Here is a 22316-nt window from a genome sequence, read left to right as displayed (position 1 = left end):
TTTTATTGGGGTATATAATATAAATCAACAATAACAAAGGGTGTAATAGGAAAAGATAAAAGAAAGGTGAAAACAAACAAGCAAACAAATCAAAGACCATATAATGTATTTGTAATATATAAAAAGTCAACAAGGATAAAAAAAATGTCAAAAATAAAGTTAAGTTAAATCAAGCTGTAGTATCTTTTTAACACACAACTGTGTTTCTTCTTTTCACTTACTCATTTGACTGGTAATAGGGTAACGATGAAAACGAATGGGTGTCAAATAAAAAAAAATAATAAGGAAAAACCAAACCAAACAGAAACTAAAAAAAGAAGGTACTTTTTTAATGAGTAAAATCAATCCATTTAATTGGAAGAGAAAATTCCCCAGTATTGTTCAGCGTCGAAAGCACCTGGAGCTTTCCATAAATCGTTGAAAGCAGTGAATAAAACAACATCACTACCACATGAAGATTTAATGGAAGAAACAGCAGCTTCTTGATTTGGTTTAGATGGAACGGCGACACCATTGGATTCACCTTGGGATGGCCATCCGGTTTCAGTAATGAAAACAGATTTAGCACCACCACAAGCAGTCCAAACTCTTTCAATTTGAGCTAAAACCCAAGCACCGGCTTGATCAGCAGTGTAACCACCATCGAAGAAAGCATGAGCATTGACAGCGATATAATCAGAGTATTCACATAAAGATGGGTTGTTAATAACAGCAATAAAAGTATCAATAGCAACAACTGGACCAGAGTAACCAGCAGCAGTTAAAGCAGCTCTACCAGTAGCAACGTAACCGGCAACTTGAGCTGGAGTAGCTTGACCACCGTTAACTAATTCATTACCAATAGAAACAGTATAGATTTCACTCCAACCACCGTTAGCATTAACGGCTTCAGTTAAAGTTTGAATACCAGCAGCAATAGCATCCATATAATAGATACCGGCTAAGACTTTTTGGTTAGCAGCTTTAGAAGCTAAAACAGCACCAACTTGGTTACAATCAACACCATATAATCTAATGATATCGAAACCAGATAAGGAAGCGATTTCACTGGCGATTTGAGATGATGATTTACAAGTACCATCGTTAGCATAAGGAGTATAAGTAATACCCTTAGCACCAGCAGCATCGGCACCAGCAGCAGAAGGAGCTGGAGAGGCAGCGGCGGTGGTAACGGTAGCAAAAGTAGTTGGGTTAGTGAAAGAAACAGGTTGAGCTTGAGGTGGAGGTGGAACTTGACTTTCAACTGCAACAGTGGTAGCTGGAGCTGGTAAGTCGACAGCTGGTAAGGTGGTAGTTAAATCAGCACCAACAGTGACGACAATGACGTTAGTTTTGGTAACGATAACATCTCTTTTATCTTCTTTATGTTGATGATGTTGATGAGGAGCTGCAAAAGCTAAAGCAGCTAATGAGATTGAAACGACAGATTTGAATAACATTTCAGGAGATCAGTAAGGATAAAGGAATGGACAGGAGGGAGATTTATTGATTTGATGTAATATTTAAAATATAAATAAATAAACTTCTAGGGATTATTTAGAATTACTGTAAGGAGTGACTGTAGAGAGTTTATCTGTAAATAGATTGAATATTGGACTATCTTAAGAGGGAAGGGTGGTAGGATAAGATAGTTATAAGTTTAAAGGAATGAATGAATACTTAAAAAGGAATGGATAAGTTTAAAGAAAGTGGTAAAAAAGAAAATGTGGTTAAAATGTTTTAAAAAAATTTTTTGATATGGTTTAAACCCATATGGATTTGCTTGGTTTGGGAAAAGGATTTGTTGTTGACGATATTTATGTTTTGTTGTAAAACGAAACAAAAAAAAAAAAAAAAAAAAAATTTAAAATAAAAAAAAATTAAAAAAAAAAAAGAACAATCTGAAATTTAAAAACAATAAAAAATAATATTATTTTTCTTAAAGGAGACGACTAAACTGATACACAAAACAGTCTAACCTGTAGTTTCTTATGTATATATTTACTATTTAAATCAGTTCATTTTGTGGTTACAGTTCTAAACTGTAAACAGATCAAATTTCTTAACTATGTGAATCGGAAGTTGTGAAAAATTTAACCAATTTCGGTCAATGGTTAAGAGTTGTTTTACAGGTTAACTGTCTCGTTTGTTTATAATTTTACTCACTTCGGTTTCTCGTTTGAGCACAATGGTAAATACCGGTACTGTACACAACCACGCCCCTACTCCTTTTCCCACCATTCTCACTCTGTCTCGCTAGTGAACAGCACAACCACAACAACACTCATGAAGGGATATAACATTCCAGTATTTAGTGAGGAAGTTACGGTAAGTGTCTTTGGTTGATGGGTACCGTTAGTGATGGTACGCTACAATGAAATAAATTTCATCTGGCTATTTTAACCCATTGATTCACTAAGAATTATTATTGTTGTTGTTTTGTTTATTAATTACTTTGTTAGTCGAATTTAAAGATAACCTAGAGTAGTAGATTCATTTCATCTTACCAAGTAATAATCAAAACAATATAACTACAATCTCATCTCATTCATTCCAATCCATATGAATCATTCATCGCAAATAAGGACAGTTGGAGTCCACATCCATCCATCCATCCATCCATCCTAAAATTTTAAAACTCCTGATTTACTGATCTAGAATAATAAATAATTATTTAACCACATCTTCAAACCATCCTAAAAGAACACTAAAGAGTAGACTAGACTAGACTAGACTAGACTATACACAAACATATCCAGGCTGAATTATTTTTAAGCTACCAACCCTCCTCCTTTAATTTACTCCTTACACTTGCTCTCGCCAACTTACTGAGTATATTGTATGATTGATTTGTAAACTTTATAATAATCCCAAGAAAAGCCCTTTTTTTCACACTATTTAAATTTTGTTTTTTTCGCGTTTATTTTTTTTTTTTATTTTTTTTTAATTTTTTTTTTTCTTGTGATCTACAGTTTATATTTATTTTTTATGTAAAAATGGCTTTAGTTTGACAGTTAAAAGGTCACGATATTCGTTCCACGTGATGATATTCTTCCTAAAAAAATCATTGTTTGACCAAATTAGGAACATTAATTACAGATGGCATTATTATCATATGTATGCAATATATATGAAAGGTTACACATAATCATATTTAAACAATCTTTATTGTTCATCTATGTGTGTCCTTATGATTTTCATATAGTAATTTAATCATTTAACCTTTTTCATCGTAGTAGGAAAACATGTGTCTTCAACCTTCTAGACCTCAAACTTAGTCTAGCTGTCCTGTCATTAGCACTAATACTTACACTCACTTTATGAAATTTCTTTTTTGATTTTCAAGTTTCATCTCACATTATTTTATAGCTAATCCCCTTTTTCTTAGCTATCTTTCTTCCTTCTTTCTTTAATCTGCTGCCATTTCTTCCTGTGGAGTGATATGGAGTGGACTGATACGGCTCTGTTATTTGTTACTTATCTGCATTTTCTACAAACATACACATTTGACTTACTAACTTTATTAAAAAGCCTTAATTTTCATTAACTAAGCTTGGCTCTAACTACTTGTCTCTATAACCGGCTGGCTAACTGGTTCATTCTCATTTTTCATAACTCTTCTACTTCTTGTTACACTTCTTCTGACTACACCGAAATCGAAATTTCGTATTTAAAACTGAAAAAATATATTAATTTAAATTAAAAAAAATTTTCAGTTTTAAATTAATTCTTGCATTAAATTAATTTAATTATATGACGTCGTAGACTTAAACCTAGGATATTTTCATCCAAGCACATAACTTTGCAAGACATCAACCTACGATCGTAATTGGCTCATACTCAAAAATTCTTGATTATGGTTGATTAACCACACGCAACCTTAAAAGGGTCTAGACCTTTTCCTTTGCTTACCACTACCACCCAGCTCTACTGGCTTGCTTGGAACGTAAAGTCTTGGTTGAAGGTTTACTGGATGTTATGTAACTTTATTATATAAACTACATTATAAGTCAAGAAACATATAATGTCAATAGAATTATACTTTTTTATTTCATATTAATTGACAAAAAATTGTTAAAAAAATAAAAACTTATCGGTAAAAACAATTTTCTCAACGGTTTTTCCGCATATGCTAAAAAACATTTTTACGGGACATCAATGATGTATTTTTTTTTTTGATTTTTGATTTTGATTTTGATTTGATTCAATTTGTTTTAAATTAGTATTTCGTAATGAGCCATGAATTATATTAGTTAGTAATTAATTTGTACTTCATACAGCAGTGTAACGATGTAATACCCTGGATTGTGCGTGTACTAACATCTCCGTACGTTTATTGTCTTGTGTGTTAGTCGGGATATCGGTATTCGTCAATGAAATAAATCAAGTCAATTCGATTCGACTAATTTAAACTGTTAGTTCTTTGTTTTACGATTCACTATACTCCTATTTTCGTAATTATTAAAATTGTGAACTAAAACACTAGAGTTTGACATAACTTTGCATGTCTTGACATGATATGACTCCACATTCTAAAATTCACGTCTCTCGTCAAATCATCGTCAAAATTTGCAAACGAACTAAAATGACGAGCAAAATAATAAATCCTTTTTGAAATTGGTGGTTGCTAACTGGAACTATCCAAAACTGGAATTCGATCAGAAATACAGTTTATCGTGGTACTTTTTTGCAATCTTTACTTCTTGAATTTTTTAGCAACCATACAGTCTATCTATACTCTTTCATACCTACATATTGTACTCTAGCTTTTACAAACGTTCAAAAAAAGACACTTTAATTTTATTATTAGTTGATATATTTTACACACCTATAAAGAGTAAGACTTTTACTTTCCAAATGGCGCTTTTTGACAAAGGGATGTCATTAACCTAAGATTTGAAGAATTTGTTGATATAAATAATTTAATTCAACTTTAGCATCATTAAATTGATCATCATTTGAATCTGAATTAGTTGAATTTGGTTGTTGTGATGCACTTGAATTTTTAATACCAGAAAGTATTGGTTCACTTTCTTTAATTAAAGCTTGAATATCATCATTATTACATTCTAATAATTGTAATATAGTCCATAATGCAATATGTTCAAATGTAGCACTACCACTTTGTAAAAATCTTAATAAAAATCCATATATACCTTCATCTGGTTGATTCCAATTATTTAAAATATATTTCCCATGAGCCAGTGAAACTCTTGAACAAAGATTGGCTAATGCTGCAGCAGAATTACCACAAACTTCACCATTTTCACTGAATGTAAGTGGGATCAATACATCTATTATATGACTTTCATATAATTGAGGTCTTAAATCATCTGCTAAAGCTAAGATAGCAAAACAAGCAGAAATTTCCAGTTGAACTGATAAAGGTAATTTTAATACTAATTCTTCACATTTTGATAAAGCACCAGCTTGAATTAAAGCAGTACGATTTTTTTCACTTGATGCTGCTAAATTTCTTAATGTTGATACAGCATGACATTGAATTTCTTCATCATTATAATCTAATAAAGCAATTAAAGGTTTTAAGAATCCAGCTTCGATTATTAAAGCTTCATTTGATGGATGAATTGATAAATTTCTAATACAAGCTACAGCAGCCAATAATAATGGTTGATGATTACCAGTTAATAATTGAACTAGATGAGGTAATCCACCTGCTCTTACTATTTCAACTTGATATCCAGAATCAGATGCTAAATTTCTTAAAGCTAAAGTGGCTTGACATTGAATTCTTGGTGATGGTGAATCCATTAAATTTACTAATTGAGTTATTAATTTTGGTTCTGTACTGGCTAATTTCTTTCTGTTTGTTTCATCAACGGCAATATTTGATAAAGCAGTAGTACAATAATATTGAACATCAGAATCTTCATTGGATAATAATGATACCAATACAGGAACAGCTCCAGCATTGACTAATTCTTGTCTATTTTCATGAGAATGGGTCATATTTAATAAAGCTCCTGTAGCATTTCTTTGAACTCTGATATCTTTTGATTTAGCTAATTTCGTTAATGGAATTAAAGCTCCACTTTTAGCAATTTTTAATTTATTATCATCTTGAGTAGCTAAATTGGTTATACAACCAACTGCATTACATTGCACTTCAATATTAGTTGACATCATTTGTCTTATTAATGGTTCTAATCCACCCATTTCAACTATTAAAATTTTATTTTCAGTATTGACAGCTAAGTTACCTAAAGCTCCACAAGCAGCTCTTTGAACTTCAGAATCATTACTTTGTAATAGAATAAGAATTGGTTCTAGAACATCTCGATTAACTTCTCTGACATCTTTTTCAGTAATTTCAGCAAAGGCTAAAGCAGCACTTCTCTGTAAATCGATATTTTCGGAATATACTAAAGTACTTAAAGCACGTAATGGACCATTACTAAAGAAATCAACATCAGATCGGTTTTCCAAGTATTGTAAAAGTGCAGAAATGGCTTCTCTTTCATTTTCAGCTAATAATAGTTGAGGATGACTTCCATCACTGGATCCTAAGCAACTACAACAAGCTCCCATTCTGGATGTGTTTCTTGTTTATTCTTTTTAAAAAGTCGCTTGATGTTTGTTGAACGTGAACAGGATACTGATGAGGACTTTTGAATAATTGATTACGTTTGATAGATAGGATATATTATATCAAAAGGCTAATTTCAACTCCAGATTTCTGTAATTGAAAGTCACGCACTTTAGCAAGGAGCAATGAATTCAAAATGAGACAAGGGGCAAATTAAAGGGGATGACGATGGATTGTAATGGACAAGTCTCCCTAATAGATAGATTGATTCTGATTAATAGATAGTACTGAATAGATACTGGCCTCAGAAATTGATGATATGTTTGATTTTTGTATTATGATTTAAGCTTAACAAAAATTTCCCCTTCAAACTTCCCATTTCAAAACTTTTTGATTGTCGTCTCTTTTTCGACTTTTTTGGTTTCTATTTTGAGTGTACTGTATATAAGCTGCGCTATACTACAACGCGACATCGCCATTTCCTAATTAGGTTTATTAATAGATTGAAACGGAATAATCATAATAGTAACAATTTACCACCCACATTGAATCTGTTACCAAATGTATATATCTATAATCTCATAGTTTATATTTTATATATACTTTATATAAGTTTAAAAAATAGAAGAATAACAAAAAATTAGAAAAAAAAGGGAATAGATATAACCCATTTAATAAGCTTCATCATCACCCTTATAATTGTAAAACTTACCAGAATCTTCTGGCTTCAAGCTTTCAACTAACTTAGCAATGGATGTAGCACTTACTTCTGAAGTGATCATTTGACCTAATAACATATCCATGACAGCTGGTCCTCTTTCTTTAAACAGCTTAAGAGAATGTTCTGCCATATCAGTTTCAACAACACCAGGATGAATTGGTACCACAATAAAATTCTCATGTTTTAATTCACTACCAAATTGTAAGACAGCATGGTTTAAAGCGGCCTTAGATTCACCATATGCAGTAGTATTAATGGCTTGGAAATTTGATAAAGAAGCACCCATAGTACTGATGAAAACAATCTTTCTGGTTTGCTTTGCAAGTAAATATTTGTATAACTTTTGAACAGTTAAAATTGGTCCAATAGTATTAACTCTAAAGTGATCATAAAAGGTCTTACTTTCAGTCTTGAAAAGTGAATCAAATGAATCACCAAGAGCTCCATTATTGATATAAACATCAATGCCTTTGATTCCTAAGGCTTCTAATTGTTCATCGATCTTTCCAATTGATTCTTCATCACCAACATCTAATTGAATAATCTTGATATTTGGATTAGCAACAGATAATTCTTTTAATTCCTCGGCTCTAGAAAGATCTCTAACAGTAGCAATAATAATGTTGGATTTATTTAAATTGGAGAAGGCTTTCACTAATTCAAGACCAATACCACGATTGGTACCTGTAATAAAATAAGCTTGAGCAGACATTTTTCTTTTGTTATACCTAGCTTATAAATGTATTTGTGTTTGTATGATTTATACCAACTACATTCAATTTAAAAGAGAGTGGAGAGTGGACTCCCTATTTATAATCAAAGTTTAAGATAGCTGTGATATCATTACTGTCATTAGCTTTACCTTGATGAACTCTGTTACGATCGAATCGGGTGCAAACATTATTTAAGCGGTATCAAGAAAATTAGTAATTTATTCGCCATTATAAGCAACGGTGACTTCACAGTTGTTAACCGCTTGCAAAAGCTTACTAAAAAACGGAACACCTTTATTTCTTGGCATGATTATTCAACATATAATTACAGTCATATACGGTTTGATCTTAAAGGATGAACTCTATTAGATAAAAATTATTAATGAAAGTTAATATACAAAGATATAAAACTCTTGTTTATGTAGATAAATACGATAAATACAGTAAGAATTCCTCATTGGTTATGTTTTGTAGTTCTGCTTAACTAAATGTGGAAATTTCTTTCCCATTCATTCCCTTGAATTATGATAGTATTTAACAAGAGCAATCATCTCTCTCTGTTATCTAATATGGTTCTTCTTCACCTTTATAGTTGAAAAACTTACCAGAATCTTCAGGTTTTAAACCTTCAACAACTTTTGAAATAGATGAAGCACTTTCAACTGGAGTGATCAATAAACTGTTCAACATACCCATGATTTCAGGTCCATTATCTTTGAACAGTTCAAAGGAGTGGGCACCCATATCAGTTCCAACCACACCTGGATGTAAAGGAACAACAATGAAATTTTCAGCTTTTAATTCATTGCTGAATTGTAAAGCAGCATGATTCAAAGCAACTTTGGATTCACCATAAGCAGTAGTATTAACTGGCATAAATTGGGTTAAAGAAGCAGCAACAGTACTAATGAAAACAATCTTTCTAGTTTTGTTTTCAACTAAATATTTGTATAACTTTTGAACAGTTAAAATTGGTCCAATAGTATTAACTCTAAAGTGATCATAAAAGGTCTTACTTTCAGTCTTGAAAAGTGAATCAAATGAATCACCAAGAGCTCCATTGTTAATAAAAGTATCAATACCTTTGATTCCTAAACCTTCTAACTGTTCATCGATCTTATCAATGGACTTTTCATCACCAACATCTAATTGAATAACCTTAACGTTTGGATTGGTAACAGTTAATTCTATTAATTCCTTGGCCTTGGTAGGATCTCTAGCAGTAGCAATAACAACATTTGAATTATTTAAACTAGCATATTTCTTAACTAATTCAAGACCAATTCCACGGTTAGCACCAGTAATAAAATAAGTTTGACCTGACATTTTTGACTTTTCTTGTTTGATTTTAAAGTATATTGGATAGTAAATCTGTTTGACTTTGATTGACTAATGGTTTAAAAAAGAAAAATTATTGGAATTAATAAACAGATTTACACCTCTACTTATAGTGAAATATAAGGAGAGATGTATATCATCTTGTTGCTCTTGATTCTCTAACATTCTCCCTCAGACGGACGCAAAATTCCAAAATTAAGGTTCAAATTTTTATCCGTGCTGATTAAAATTACAAATCTAATCGCAAATTTAAAAATTGGTGACAATCCAATTTTTGACAGCCATATTAGATTACAAAAAAATATGCCGTAAAAAAATGTTCGCAACTTTCAAAACGTTTCAAAGTGGGGCTGTGAAATATATATGATTACAATCATCAATGGTGTCAAGGTAAATGGTGAACATAATTATACAGGTGCTTACTAATTAGTTCAGATGTACATTTTTAAACGTAGCGAAGTAAGTGATAGACAGTTTTATATATAATAATAATAAATAATAGTAAAATCAATAATAATACAAAGAATAATAACAGTTATATATCTGGTTTTACCTAAAGATATATATATTCATAAATCATAGGAAGATTATACTGTTATCTTGTGTTTCTGGGAAAGACATTATACAGAAGGTTGGGCCCATTTTCTAGACGCCTTCTTTTCGCACTTGCAATATAAGTTTCTAAATCGCTTCCTTCAAGAGGTTTAATGTTTCTTCCCCTATTCCTGAGAGGAGCTTGTTGATTCACCTTTTGACGAAGATTAGAAGTTATTCTATTGTGTTTCTCTTTGAAGTGACGGTAATAACTAAGGAAAGGATTTTCTTTAGTTCTCCAACAATTAGTCAAAATAACGTAACCACAAACAGGACAAAGTACTTGATTTTTTACATCTGGAGTAACATTTGAACCAAGTGAAACCTTTCTTCTCGTAGTACCATCTTCATCAATAACTTGAGGTTCGGGAACTAAATATCCAGTAGCAAATATACCATGTTCTAAAGATAAATGTGATAAATAACTCGAATTCTTAAATGGTAAGAATTTGATCTCTTCACAATATGGACATAACCCAGATGTAGTTCCACGATTCAAACTTCCGTCCTCCCTGATTTCATATCTAACATGTTGTGGTTCATATGGGTGTAAATCATTAAATTCTGCATTGGTAACATATGTAATGTTTGTGATTGAATCTTGAATCTCATCAATGAATCTTTCATACTTAGTTCTTGTTTGAGAACAACTAAGACGAGGATCGATCTTGGACTGATCTCCATAAACATGATTGAATTCTAAATTCTCTTTCTTAATAATTGTTCCTTTATATTCTTTACTGTATTCAATCTTGTTACAAGTCAAACAAGTCACTTTTTCTTTTGGATTGATTTTGACGTATCTATCATCAACAACTTTAAATCTTTCATTAGATGGATTTAATCCTTCCACTTTAAAATCTTCAAAAGGACTAGTTGAATGAGCACTTGGTTGATTTTCTCTACTATGTTCAATCGAAATTTTGACATTTCTTGAATTTGTATTATAACTCAATGCATCAACAGTTGAAGTTGCTGAATCTAAAAAAGAATTGTCTTTAAAAGAACTACTGTTAACAATCTGAGTCGAAGTAGATTTATAGCTTAAAACTTCATTGGTAGCTGAATCTAAACTAATGGTAGAATTTTCAGAGTTATTACTAAGATTTTGAGCTAAAGTAGTACTACATGCTGAAAAGATTGAGTTAAAGGAAATGGTATCATGTGGAGGACTATTGATAGCATCTTGACTGCAAATATTCAATGTAAATTGACTTCCATCAGCTTCAAAAAGATTTTGTCTAATAGTTTCAACACCATCATAAAATGATAATCCTTGAGAGTCATTCAAAAATTGATTAATATCGAAAGGCTGTTCAGGAATTTGATCTTCGTGTAAAGGTTGGACTTGAGGAATTGAGTGATCATAGAAAAGTTTATTATCAGGAATTGTATCGTCATAAGAAAGTTGATCTTCAAAATCTGGTTCTTCATATGAAGTTTGACCTTCAAGAGATCCAAATTCATCTTCAATCCATTCAAGAATATCTCTCAAGTCTTGCTCGTCTTCTGAAATCATGTTTGCGTTCATTATCTTCGAAAAGGTATCTTAGAATTAATATAAACTCTAAATCTCTGAATATATTTATTATGGATTTAGAATGCATAACAAATTCTTTGATATTTCTTTTTTCTAAATAAGTCCCTATATTATGGTGTTTGGAGTATAAAGACTTTTGTGGCAGGTTGGAGAGATTATGGTTATGCTGATGATAGTTTCCCAGGATTTTTTTGCAGTATTCTAGATTTGCAACATTTTTTTTTCTTTATAGATAAATGAGAGTAGGCAACTCCTACAATTAAAAAAATAGAAAATTGTTCCAGAATCACAAGTTAAGAAGATCACACATACTTGTAGAATTTCCCCATATTTCATCTTCACTTAATAAATATCCTCCCTTTCGATCTGAAAAAATGTCTAGCCTTCAATTGAGAGGCTAGAATAGATTTTACTCAACCAAATATTTCATTCATAACTGAATTATTATGCTTGAAATGAGATGGTTAGTCTCTTAGAGTTACCATGTTATAAAGTTACTTACTTTTATCAACTTGATAAGTTTCTATCCTTAATTCTGTCAAACCATTGCTATTAATGTCAAAATCAAGCGTCTTTAAGTTTTTGATGTGGTAGCGCGCTTTTTATGGAAATACTATTTACAAAATTTACAATTTTATAAGGTTCCAACACTAGATCCTAGTACTCAAACTCTTTGTTCCACTCTTATAATATGATATAAATGTTATGGGCAATATTGTCACTAACTAATACGTAAGTAATTAACTCATAATAATCCTCTCTAACCCTCTCACTAAGTGGTTCTAACCTGACCTTATATATAACAATGTCTTGTCTCTATATCCGTTGATATATCTTCTTGCTTAAATATAGGTGAGAGTCTTTCGGACTCTAAGGGATAGCCACCCCTATTTATATTAATTGCCACCTGTCACTCAGGAGGCAAGGGAGATTTTGACAGCCTTACTGGATTAATAAATATGCAACGTATAAAAGTACGTAACTGTCAAAATGTTTGGAACATATGTTGAGATAGTGAACATACTTATAAGTAGAATTATTAATGCAGGTATATAATGCCAAACTCACAGAATTAAGCAATAAAATAATTTTATATTAACAACTATAATAATAAATAATAGTAAAATAGCAAAAACAATCATAAAATTAATACAAAGAAGAATAACAGTTATATACCAGGCTTACCTAAAAACTCATTAGTTCATAAATCAGAGGAAAATTATACTATTAGCTAGTGGGAAAGTTATCACACTCATGATTAGGATCAGAATCGAGACTTCTTCTCGCAGCACTTTTAGTATACTCATAGAAAGCGGTACCCAGAAAAGGTTTAATATCTCTTCCCCTATTCCAAAGAGGAGCTTGTTGATTTACTTCTTGTGTAATATCGTGAGTTTTTATACTATGTACTTCATTGAAGTGATGATAATAAATAAGAAATGGATTTTCTTTACTTCTCCAACAATTAGTTAAAACAATGTAACCACAAACAGGACAAAGAACTTGATTTTTTGCCTCTGAAGTGACTCCTGAACTAGCTGAAAATTTTCCATCTTCATCAATAACTTGAGGTTCGGGAACTAAATATCCAGTAGCAAATATACCATGTTCTAAAGATAAATGTGATAAATAACTTGAATTCTTAAATGGTAAGAATTTGATTTCTTCACAATATGGACATAACCCAGATGTAGTTCCACGATTCAAACTTCTATCTTCCTTGACTTCATACCTAACGTATTGTGGTTCATATGGATGTAAATCATTAAATTCTGCATTGGCAGCATATGTAATGTTTGTGATTGAACAATAAAGCTCGGCAATGAATCTTATATATTTAGTTCTTGTTTGAGAACAACTAAGACGAGGATCGATCTTGGACTGATCTCCATAAACATGATTGAATTTGATAATCTCCTTGTTAATAATTGTTCCTTTATATTCTTTACTGTATTCAATCCTATTACAAGTCAAACAATTTTCTTTTTCATTTGGATTGATTTTGACGTATCTATCATCAACAACTTTAAATCTTTCATGAGATGGATTTAATCTTTCCACTTCATTATTCTCAATTGAAGTAGTTGAAAATTCACTTGTTTCATTGATATCATTTGCTAAATTGATAGAACTCTCAGCTGATGTAGTACTACTACTTGGACTATTGCTAGCATATGGACTATTTCTAGCATATGGACTATTGATATTCAGTTCACCATAAAAAGATATCCCGAGATAGTTTTTGGCAAAAGGATCAATTTCAATTTTAAGCAGTTGTTTCACTTGAAATGAATTAGTTGTTCCTTCATTATCAACTGCTTTATCTTCAACGCGTTTGTGTCCATAATCAAGCCGATTGAGTATTTCCTCCATGCTTTGCTCTTTGTCGGAATCTTTGGATGGTTTCATTATATTCAAAAAGGTATCTTAGGATTAATATAATTTCTTAATTTCTGAAGATATTTATTGTGATTTTAGCATAACAAATTTCTTTGCTCTTTCCTATTTCTAATAGAAAAAAAATGTGAATTATTAAGCTTAAAATGACATAATTGCTCTTCTAGAGTACCCCTCATTATTTTTATCAACTTCGTTAAATTTTTAATATGAAGAGGAATAGAGAAATATATACTAAAAACTCTATTTATAGATTGGAAGGTCAAAATAGACCTTTATAGCAAGGAATCATGAAGATTTATTTAAGCAAAAGTAAGATATCCTGTTATTCAGTTTGGATTTTGTCGTCGTGGGAACAACTTAAAGACAATTCGAAGATATCGTGTAGTCAGAATAGTATCAGGAAGCAGTAAAGTGACATTGACAATTATAAATGAAGTATGGAAAGGGATATTGGGACCTATTTTGAGCCAAATTTGTTGACTTATTGAACATTCAAAGTAATGATGATTCAGATAAATAGTAGAAGTGTTGAAGTCAAGTTCTTGTGAACAAAATCCACATCTTTTCAGCACTGGTTGTTTTAAGTGACGCCTATGTCCAAAAAGAAACCTGTGTAGTTCATCAAATTTCTTCGGTTCCAATGATTTGAGCTGTCTAAGCTTTCGCCAGGATTTTTCTCATTGTTCTCGGGTAAGATTATATTCTTGAGTCCATCCTTTTGGTTCTAAATAGACTCTTTTTTCTGTAGTTCACTTTTAAAAATATTGTCTTTAATCTTTGCATATCCAGTTCCCATTTTGATCTATTAGGGGGGAAGCATGATAAGATCTTTGAAAGCAAAGTATTGTGGAGATTTTCAGTCAGATCAAATCGAGCTGTGAGATAAGCTTTTTTTTTTCGAAATATACATTTATTAATATTCTATAAAATTAGAAGAATCAATGAAGTCTTTAAATTTTTTTAATGTGGTAGCGCACCTCTAGATTGTGATAATTCATGGTCAGCTTACAAAATTTACAATTTCAATAAATTGGAGGGTTGGCCGAGTGGTCTAAGGCGGCAGACTTAAGATCTGTTGGACAGTGTCCGCGCGAGTTCGAACCTCGCATCCTTCATTATTTTTTTACGAGCATTTTCACTAATTTTTAATGAATCCTCGCTGGAATTTAGTGAGAACTATTTTTTTTTCTCGCTAAGAGTCGGTAATTTTAATTCTACATGTATATTATCATGTTTAATTAAATTATTTTTTAAAAACCTAAAGCGTTATATATTTTATTTACTCATTGTTGCACTGGCATTGAAGTTGAAGGTTTTAAGATTTCTTCATCAATTAAGTTGGATTTCCAACTGGCAGTGATAGTTTTTGGTTTGGTTAAGAAAGTTACACCACTCTTACCATAAAAGTTTAAGTCACCTAAGAAAGAACCTCTTGAACCAGTAAAGGAAAACATTGGTAAAGGAACTGGAATTGGAACATTAACACCAACTTGACCAACATCGATTCTTTTAGTGAAATATTGAGCAGAAGAACCTGATGAAGTGAAGATAGAGACACCATTACCATATTTATTAGCATTAATTAATTCAATAGCTTCATCAATGGTTTCAACATTGACAACTGAAAGAACTGGAGCAAAAATTTCTTCATCATAAGCTCTTTGTCCTGGTTTAACATTAGTTAAGACAGTTGGTCCTAAAAAGTTACCCTTAGAAAATCTTTCATCGGCGGGTTTATAACCTCTACCATCTAAAGCTAAAGTTGCACCATTTTTAACGGAATCTTCGATAATTTCATGAGACTTAACTAAACTTCCTGAGTTGATTAATGGACCTAAATCACTAGCTGGATCGAAACCACTTCCTACCTTTAATAATTTTGCATCTTCAACAATATCATTGACCCATTCTTTAGTTTTACCAACAGTAACTAAAACTGAAATAGCCATACATCTTTGACCAGCAGCACCAAAAGCAGCACCATTAATGGCATTCACAAATTGTTGTTTGTTTGAATCTGGTAATACTACTAAATGATTTTTTGCACCTAAATTTGCTTGAACTCTTTTACCTAAAGAAGTACCCTTTTCATAAATATATTTACCTGCTTTATCTCCACCAACAAAAGTTAAAGCTTTAATTCTTGGATCTTCAATCAATTTATTAACAGTATCATGTTTACCATGAACAATGTTAAGTACACCAGCTGGAACACCAGCTTCAGCAGCTAATTGAGCAATAATAATGGCAGCTCCTGGAACTCTTTCAGATGGTTTAACAACAGCTGTATTACCTGTAACTAAAATTAAAGGTAATGACCATAATGGAACCATGGCTGGGAAATTAAATGGACAAATAGATGCAACAACTCCTAATGGTTCTCTTATCATTTTAGTTTCCATATCAGTTGAAACTTCTAAAGTTTCACCTTTTAAATCATTGGTTATATTACAAGCAGCTTCGGCAACTTGTAAACCTCTTGTAACATCCCCTTGAGCATCAACAAATGTTTTACCTTGTTCTAATACAATCACAGAGGCAATTCTATCCATATTTTCTCGTAATAATTGTACAAATTTAAACGCAATACCTTGTCTTTTGATTATTGAATATTCCTTCCAAATTGGGAAAGCCTTAGCGGCTGACGCGATTGCGTCTTCTAATTCTTGAGGAGTTGATTGAGGAACTTTTGAAACAACATAATTAGTAGCTGGATCATGTATATCAAACCATTCCTTGGAGTCAGATTTGAAAAACTTGTTATCGACAAAACTTGGAGTTACGTATGGTTCAACATTTGCATTGGTATGATCTGTGGGGTAAGAGTTTACAGTTGAAGATAAAGTAACACTACTTTTTAATCTTAAGAATTGAGTACTTGGTACCACAATCTTGTAACTTCTTGATCTAATGACTCTAGACAACATTTTTGATATGGTAACTCCCTGATCAAAACCAAAAAGAAATGAAATCAAAATCAACTTTTGAAGAATCACTGTTTAGACAATTATTCATCTATTTAAATTAAGCTATTTTGAAATATTCAATCATAATTTCCTGCATGTATTCCGGCAAGCGATATCCGCTCTCCCCTCCACCTGTTTTCCTGCATGCAATTAGCCGCTGTTTTTCATATGGGAAACAAAAAGGATTTTAGCCATGGTATTTAGAGTCAGTTTTAAGTTGGGTGAATAGGGATTAGTAGTTCAAGTCTATGAGTTCAATGGAGAAATTATACGTTGGTCTGGTTCATGATTGAGTCTAGATATAGACTATGGTAACCTAGTGATACAAATCATTATCCATCCAACAAACAACTTGACACCCCCCCCCCCCTCGCCCCACAATTGTGATGGAAAATTTTGCAATCGTATGAAAATCATTTTCGGCCATCGATTCCCTTTGGCCTTATTTGTGGCAATTACATTTCTTACACCGGGCCATAAAAATTTGTAATTAATCCTTTTTTTAGATTAATTCGATAAAGACAAGCCAATTATATATTTTTTATAAATGTAGTAATATCTAAGAATAAAAGTATAGTAAAGTAAAAGTAAAAAAGTATATCGAATAGCAATTTAATGTAGTTGATCTTCTCTCAGCTACAGTAATATAAATGAAATGAAAATTAAGTGTAGTTCAAACAAAGATTTATCTTTGATAATGTTCATCATTCCATAAATCGTAATATAAATCAAGTAAACATGAACTACTCCATGCTTGTGTAGGACTCGAATCGTGACATACTTCTCCATTCTTATTAGTTAATTCAGTTAATCCAGCCCATGGACTCTCTTTGATCCATTTATTATGACCTTGGATTCTCTTATTAACTTCAGTCAAGATTTGTGCTGATGGAGTACCACTTTTCGTTTGACAATCGCTTGCATGCAAATAATGAAATAATAAATATGACCTAATAAAATATCCAAATACCCAAACCCATTCTGGACCTTGATGATAATTTCTACCTTTTGAAGTAGCAAAATCATAACTATCTTCACTATTATTATAATATGGTCTATAATTATAATCACTTGGATCTAAAGTGGACATTCCAACTGGTCCTCTAATTGTTGCATCCGCCAATCTTAAAGCACTCAAGGCATGCTCTGGTGTAAATAATTCAGGTGCTGCCACCATAGCAATTGGGAAATTAGGTCTCAATTGATAATCTTCATATTCTTTACCTGAACCATATAAATCTTTATAAATACCTCTTCTATTAACAAGTGATTTGTTAATGACGTATTTGTCATCGTCATTAGGATCGATTGGAACAAAAAATTGTTTTTCAAAATTATCTTGAAGTAATTGCTCCCATCCTTTTAATGATATTTTTGATCCATCTGGTTTTTCAACTTCAGTATATTCAAAAGAACCTTGAGAATGTAACTTATTAACAAATCTTAATGCACTCTTTAATAAACCTTGTAATTCAACAGCAGCTCCGTCACGAGGAGTACCTGGGACACCCTTGGATCCTGATTTTTCACTTTCTCCCATTTTATCCATCCAAGTTCCACAATTAAATTGAGAACCACCACGAACTAAACCAGTTTCCCAATCCACAGCCACTTCGACGTCAAAGCCTTCGTATTTCATTTGAGAATCTAAATTATGTCCAGCATTAGCTTCACGGTATTTGATACCTTTAGCATGACGACTTAAAATTTCATAAATAACATCTCTGATTGAAGTTTCGTAACTGAATGCTCTTTCGTCGTCATATGCAATCCAAGTATCGTCTAATGGGAATCTTCTTTTAACCTTTTCATCAAGAATTTCAATACCATCAGGGGCATAAGTAACATATTCTTGAATGGCTTGTAAGAAGAACCAAGCGGCATCTCTAGCATTATAACGTGGATTTCTACCAGCATCCAATAAATTTGGAATTAAACCATGTTTTAATGTTTTGGCAAATCCTAAAATATGTTGTTTAGCATCATCAAATCTTCCAGTAACAATAAATAAACCTCTAAATGAAATAAATACATCTCTACCCCAACATCTCATATAATCATTACTGAAATGAGGTAAACCAGCAGCAATACATGGAATTTGATCGAAAGGGATTAAAGAAGTATTATTCATCTTTCCAACCATTTGAACTGAAGTTAAGGCTAAACTTTGAACGAAATTAGTTGCCATTTGGATTTCTGGACTGAAACTTCTTAAAGCTCTAAATCTAGCACCTTCATATGCAATACCAACCACTAATGCGAAATAATGAGGTCTTAAAAAGTATGGGGCCTTTTTAATAGCTTCAATTCTAGTTCTTAACCAATCTTGAAACTTACCTAAATTCTTCGACAATTTAGCATATTTATCCAATCTATTAACAATATAATCTAAGGCCCATTCACCTTGTCTAATATGGTCACAAATGGTATGACCTAAATTGTTTTGCCAAATCACATGTTTCAAGGCTGTATTCCAGCCTTCTAAACCAGCATAAACTAAAGTACCATAATTTGGAATAGTATAGACATTCTCAGTACCTGCACTTGCATCAAGTTCTTCTGGAGAACTCTTATAAAGAATAGCATTTAAATCATACAAGTCTAATCCTAAAGATGCTTCAATGGCACCTTCTTTCACAAAGTGATCTAATGATAAATCAACTCCTGGAATTTCAGTAGAGAATACAGCAATAGAACCTGGGATGAAACTTTCATCAATACTTATAATAGATTCTTTACCATTATATTCAATATGTGGAGAAGGTAATTCTTCTAATATAGTTGGAACTCCAGTTAAGAATTTATCACTTTCAACGAAATCTCCATCCTTTTTAAGAGTATAACTGAATTCATGTTTTACTATGGTACCACTCAAAACTGGTGGGTTTAAAATTTGAGGACCTTGATAATTATTAAATTTAGATCTTGCAATTAAAAACCAACCTTTACCAGTTCTAGCATTATGTCTTTGAATAGTTATGTATTGATCTTCATGATGGATATACATTTCATGATCTCTTAACACATCATTACTTTCAGCGGCTAATTCTTTTCTAATGGCATGTAACTTCTTTTTAACTATTCCAATACCATTAGAATCATCTAAGGTATATTGTCTATGTTCGGTAACAAGATTCAATAAACGAGGGAAGATTTCATCGTAACCATAAACTGAACCAATAGCAGAAGAACAGAATGCTACTAAAGCAGCATTTGGTAAAGTATCTTCAGGAGTTCTCTTTTGATTTGGAGTTTCATTATCATGAGTACAATCCATGAATAAAGCATGAGGAGCTTGTCTTGATAAGATTTTTGGAATTTCTATTTCAGTATAAGAATCCAAATACTTATCCTTAACTGGTTCTTTATTGGCTGGGAAAGCAAAATCATCAAGAGGTAACCAGGTTAAGGAACCAATTGGTCTACCACCATGTTTATGAACTAATCTTGATAATTCTTGAACATTCCAAGCTTGCATTGCTTCTCTGATTAAAGTATTAATACCTAATCTTTCCACAAAGATTTTATCCATTTCTTCAGAACCAGTGAATAATTCAGCAACCACATATAAATTAGGATTAACTTTTCTAGCTTCATCTAAAAGATATTCACCAACTTGTAAAGGAGTAGAATGACAGTTATCAATTCTAAACCCATTAAATAAAGATGCACAAATTTGAGTATATTTTTTCATTCTATCCCATAATTGAGGAGAGTCCAGAGGTTTTTCACCATATCTTAATTTAACACAATCACTCCAAACAATGACTTCTCTTCTTAAATAAGCTCTTGATTGCAGGGAAGCAAAATCTACTAATGGATTTCCTCCCCAAATCCAACCATTGTTAGCTAAAGCCCATTCTTCACCAGTACTTTTCTGAGTAAATCTTGTGAAATACAGTTCAGTCAAAGGATTTTTATCATTAATTTCTCCTAATTTTGGTCCACCTTCTTCTAATCTTAAATATTTAATTCTATTTTCAACTTGTAATTTAATAGTATGAATATCATCATCATAAATGGCATATAACGGAGCATTTATAGTATCAATGATTTGTTCAGCTTTTCTTGAAATAATGGAAAATTCAATTTCTTTTGATTTAAATACAGTGAATAAGATACCTAATAATTTAACAGAATCTAATGTATTGTCACCTCTTTCACCAAGAATAGCTTTGGCATTGGCACTGGCGTAACTTAACGTGAAGTCTGCTAAATCTTTTATATTATCAAGTTTCACGGTAGCAGGGATATCAACTGGTGAAATAGTGGAGGTTCTATCATAATAATGTTTCTTCAAATCTTGTAAGATATCCACTTTATCGAATACATAATATTCCCACAAGTTTAAATCATCAATGACGAAATTTGATAATCCATTCATAATAACTCTTAAATCATGTTCATTGTTGATATTGGTTGGCAAGTTATATTCTGATAATTTTGAAGAAAATTCTAATAACTTTGAATCTAGTTCAATGGCAGCAATCAAATGAGGAGCTGTCTTTACATTATAACCAGCATCAGGAAATTCTTTAATCCAATCTGAATTATTGGCGGTATGATTCCAAACCACATCAGTTAATGATAATAAGTTATACTTAGTAAGGATAGAAGTGATCAAATTAGTGGCTTCTTCATTATTGGCAAAAATTTCAGGATCAAATTTCAATTGATCATAAATTGAATAAGGAGAATTTGATTCACCTCTTGATTGTAAAGGGGTGAAATGAATCATATTATAACCCTTATCAGCGATGTTTCCAAAGAATTTATCCCAATTGGATACAGGTCCAATCCATTTTGATACTACTGATTCAATATTGATGGCATTAAATGCAAGATATTCATTATTAAGTTTTAAATTAGGAGGGACATTGAAATAGAATGTTTCAGTTTCAACTTGTTTAGAATCATCATTCTCATAAGAGATATAATAACTATAAGAACCAGGTTTATATACTGGGATTTTAATAGTTATATCTTGATGGAATGAGCTTTCGATATTATATTCATTATATTGATGACGATCGAACGGGGTATTGAAGTCCTGAGGTAAATTTGAAAACAATTGACCATTTCTGGTGATAGGGGAAGCGGCATTCAATTGAAAATGTAATTGGAATATAGGATCTCCTAACTTATACTCATTTGGAAGAGCAATGGATGGAAATAGTAAGACTCCATTATTAACCCCTTCACTATTGACTGGTTCACCAGTGTTGGACAATCTTAATAAAACAGTCCTTTTTTGAGCCATTGAGAAACTTAATCGATGAGTAAAGCGACAGAATGGATCAATTGATGATGATCAGGGATGACAGGATGTTTTATAATAGATCTATGATGTATATTTCAACTTGATTTGTAAAATTGATTAAATTTAAAGGATGTGGTCAAAAAAGAAATGTGTGATGGGTGGTGGTTTGATGGTTACCGCAAATTGAACCTTTTCTTCCTTTTCTTCTCCCTCCTTGAAATTTTTTGAATCTCGCTGGAAAAATAATAATTCAAAATT

General features: G+C 31.8%; 8 protein-coding genes and 1 non-coding gene across 9 annotated transcripts; 1 reads left to right on the top strand and 8 right to left on the bottom strand. All coding sequences in view use genetic code 12, as the record gives it.

Moving 5' to 3' along the window:
• Nucleotides 1-225: 225 nt before the first annotated feature.
• Nucleotides 226-1579, bottom strand: MP65 (putative family 17 glucosidase). Its single transcript, XM_064904165.1, has one exon. The coding sequence runs from the start codon at nt 1437-1439 to the stop codon at nt 351-353; it is 1089 nt and encodes a 362-aa protein (XP_064764698.1). The 5' UTR covers nt 1440-1579; the 3' UTR covers nt 226-350.
• A 3284-nt stretch (nt 1580-4863) lies between these two features.
• VAC8 (protein anchor) lies at nt 4864-6528 on the bottom strand (the record flags this gene model as incomplete). Its single annotated transcript, XM_064905614.1, has 1 exon — nt 4864-6528. The coding sequence occupies one exon, from the start codon at nt 6526-6528 to the stop codon at nt 4864-4866; it is 1665 nt and encodes a 554-aa protein (XP_064764697.1).
• A 669-nt stretch (nt 6529-7197) lies between these two features.
• On the bottom strand, nt 7198-7959 carry DFJ63DRAFT_332847 (SDR family oxidoreductase; the record flags this gene model as incomplete). The annotated part of the gene is made up of 1 exon (XM_064907752.1): nt 7198-7959. The coding sequence occupies one exon, from the start codon at nt 7957-7959 to the stop codon at nt 7198-7200; it is 762 nt and encodes a 253-aa protein (XP_064764696.1).
• A 565-nt stretch (nt 7960-8524) lies between these two features.
• On the bottom strand, nt 8525-9286 carry DFJ63DRAFT_321667 (SDR family oxidoreductase; the record flags this gene model as incomplete). The annotated part of the gene is made up of 1 exon (XM_064907351.1): nt 8525-9286. One exon carries the CDS (start codon nt 9284-9286, stop codon nt 8525-8527), a length of 762 nt encoding a protein of 253 aa, XP_064764695.1.
• A 607-nt stretch (nt 9287-9893) lies between these two features.
• On the bottom strand, nt 9894-11423 carry DFJ63DRAFT_310513 (DUF4451 domain-containing protein; the record flags this gene model as incomplete). Its single annotated transcript, XM_064905613.1, has 1 exon — nt 9894-11423. One exon carries the CDS (start codon nt 11421-11423, stop codon nt 9894-9896), a length of 1530 nt encoding a protein of 509 aa, XP_064764694.1.
• A 1236-nt stretch (nt 11424-12659) lies between these two features.
• Nucleotides 12660-13841, bottom strand: DFJ63DRAFT_332844 (DUF4451 domain-containing protein; the record flags this gene model as incomplete). The annotated part of the gene is made up of 1 exon (XM_064907751.1): nt 12660-13841. One exon carries the CDS (start codon nt 13839-13841, stop codon nt 12660-12662), a length of 1182 nt encoding a protein of 393 aa, XP_064764693.1.
• A 910-nt stretch (nt 13842-14751) lies between these two features.
• On the bottom strand, nt 14752-17121 carry ALD6 (Ald6p). Its single transcript, XM_064904145.1, has one exon. It carries the CDS (start codon nt 16757-16759, stop codon nt 15116-15118), a length of 1644 nt encoding a protein of 547 aa, XP_064764692.1. The 5' UTR covers nt 16760-17121; the 3' UTR covers nt 14752-15115.
• DFJ63DRAFT_t25 lies at nt 14865-14947 on the top strand. The gene has a single exon. It is a non-coding gene; the product is annotated as a tRNA-Leu (tRNA).
• Nucleotides 17122-17483: 362 nt separating the features above from the next.
• GDB1 (bifunctional 4-alpha-glucanotransferase/amylo-alpha-1,6-glucosidase) lies at nt 17484-22058 on the bottom strand (the record flags this gene model as incomplete). Its single annotated transcript, XM_064905612.1, has 1 exon — nt 17484-22058. One exon carries the CDS (start codon nt 22056-22058, stop codon nt 17484-17486), a length of 4575 nt encoding a protein of 1524 aa, XP_064764691.1.
• Nucleotides 22059-22316: the final 258 nt, after the last annotated feature.

The sequence above is a fragment of the Scheffersomyces coipomensis genome, assembly GCF_036884675.1.
Source record: "Scheffersomyces coipomensis strain NRRL Y-17651 chromosome Unknown DFJ63scaffold_1, whole genome shotgun sequence".
Lineage (NCBI taxonomy): Eukaryota > Fungi > Ascomycota > Pichiomycetes > Serinales > Debaryomycetaceae > Scheffersomyces > Scheffersomyces coipomensis.
The sequence above is the reverse complement of the archived record's forward strand: the minus strand, read 5'-3'. Positions and strand labels throughout refer to the sequence as shown.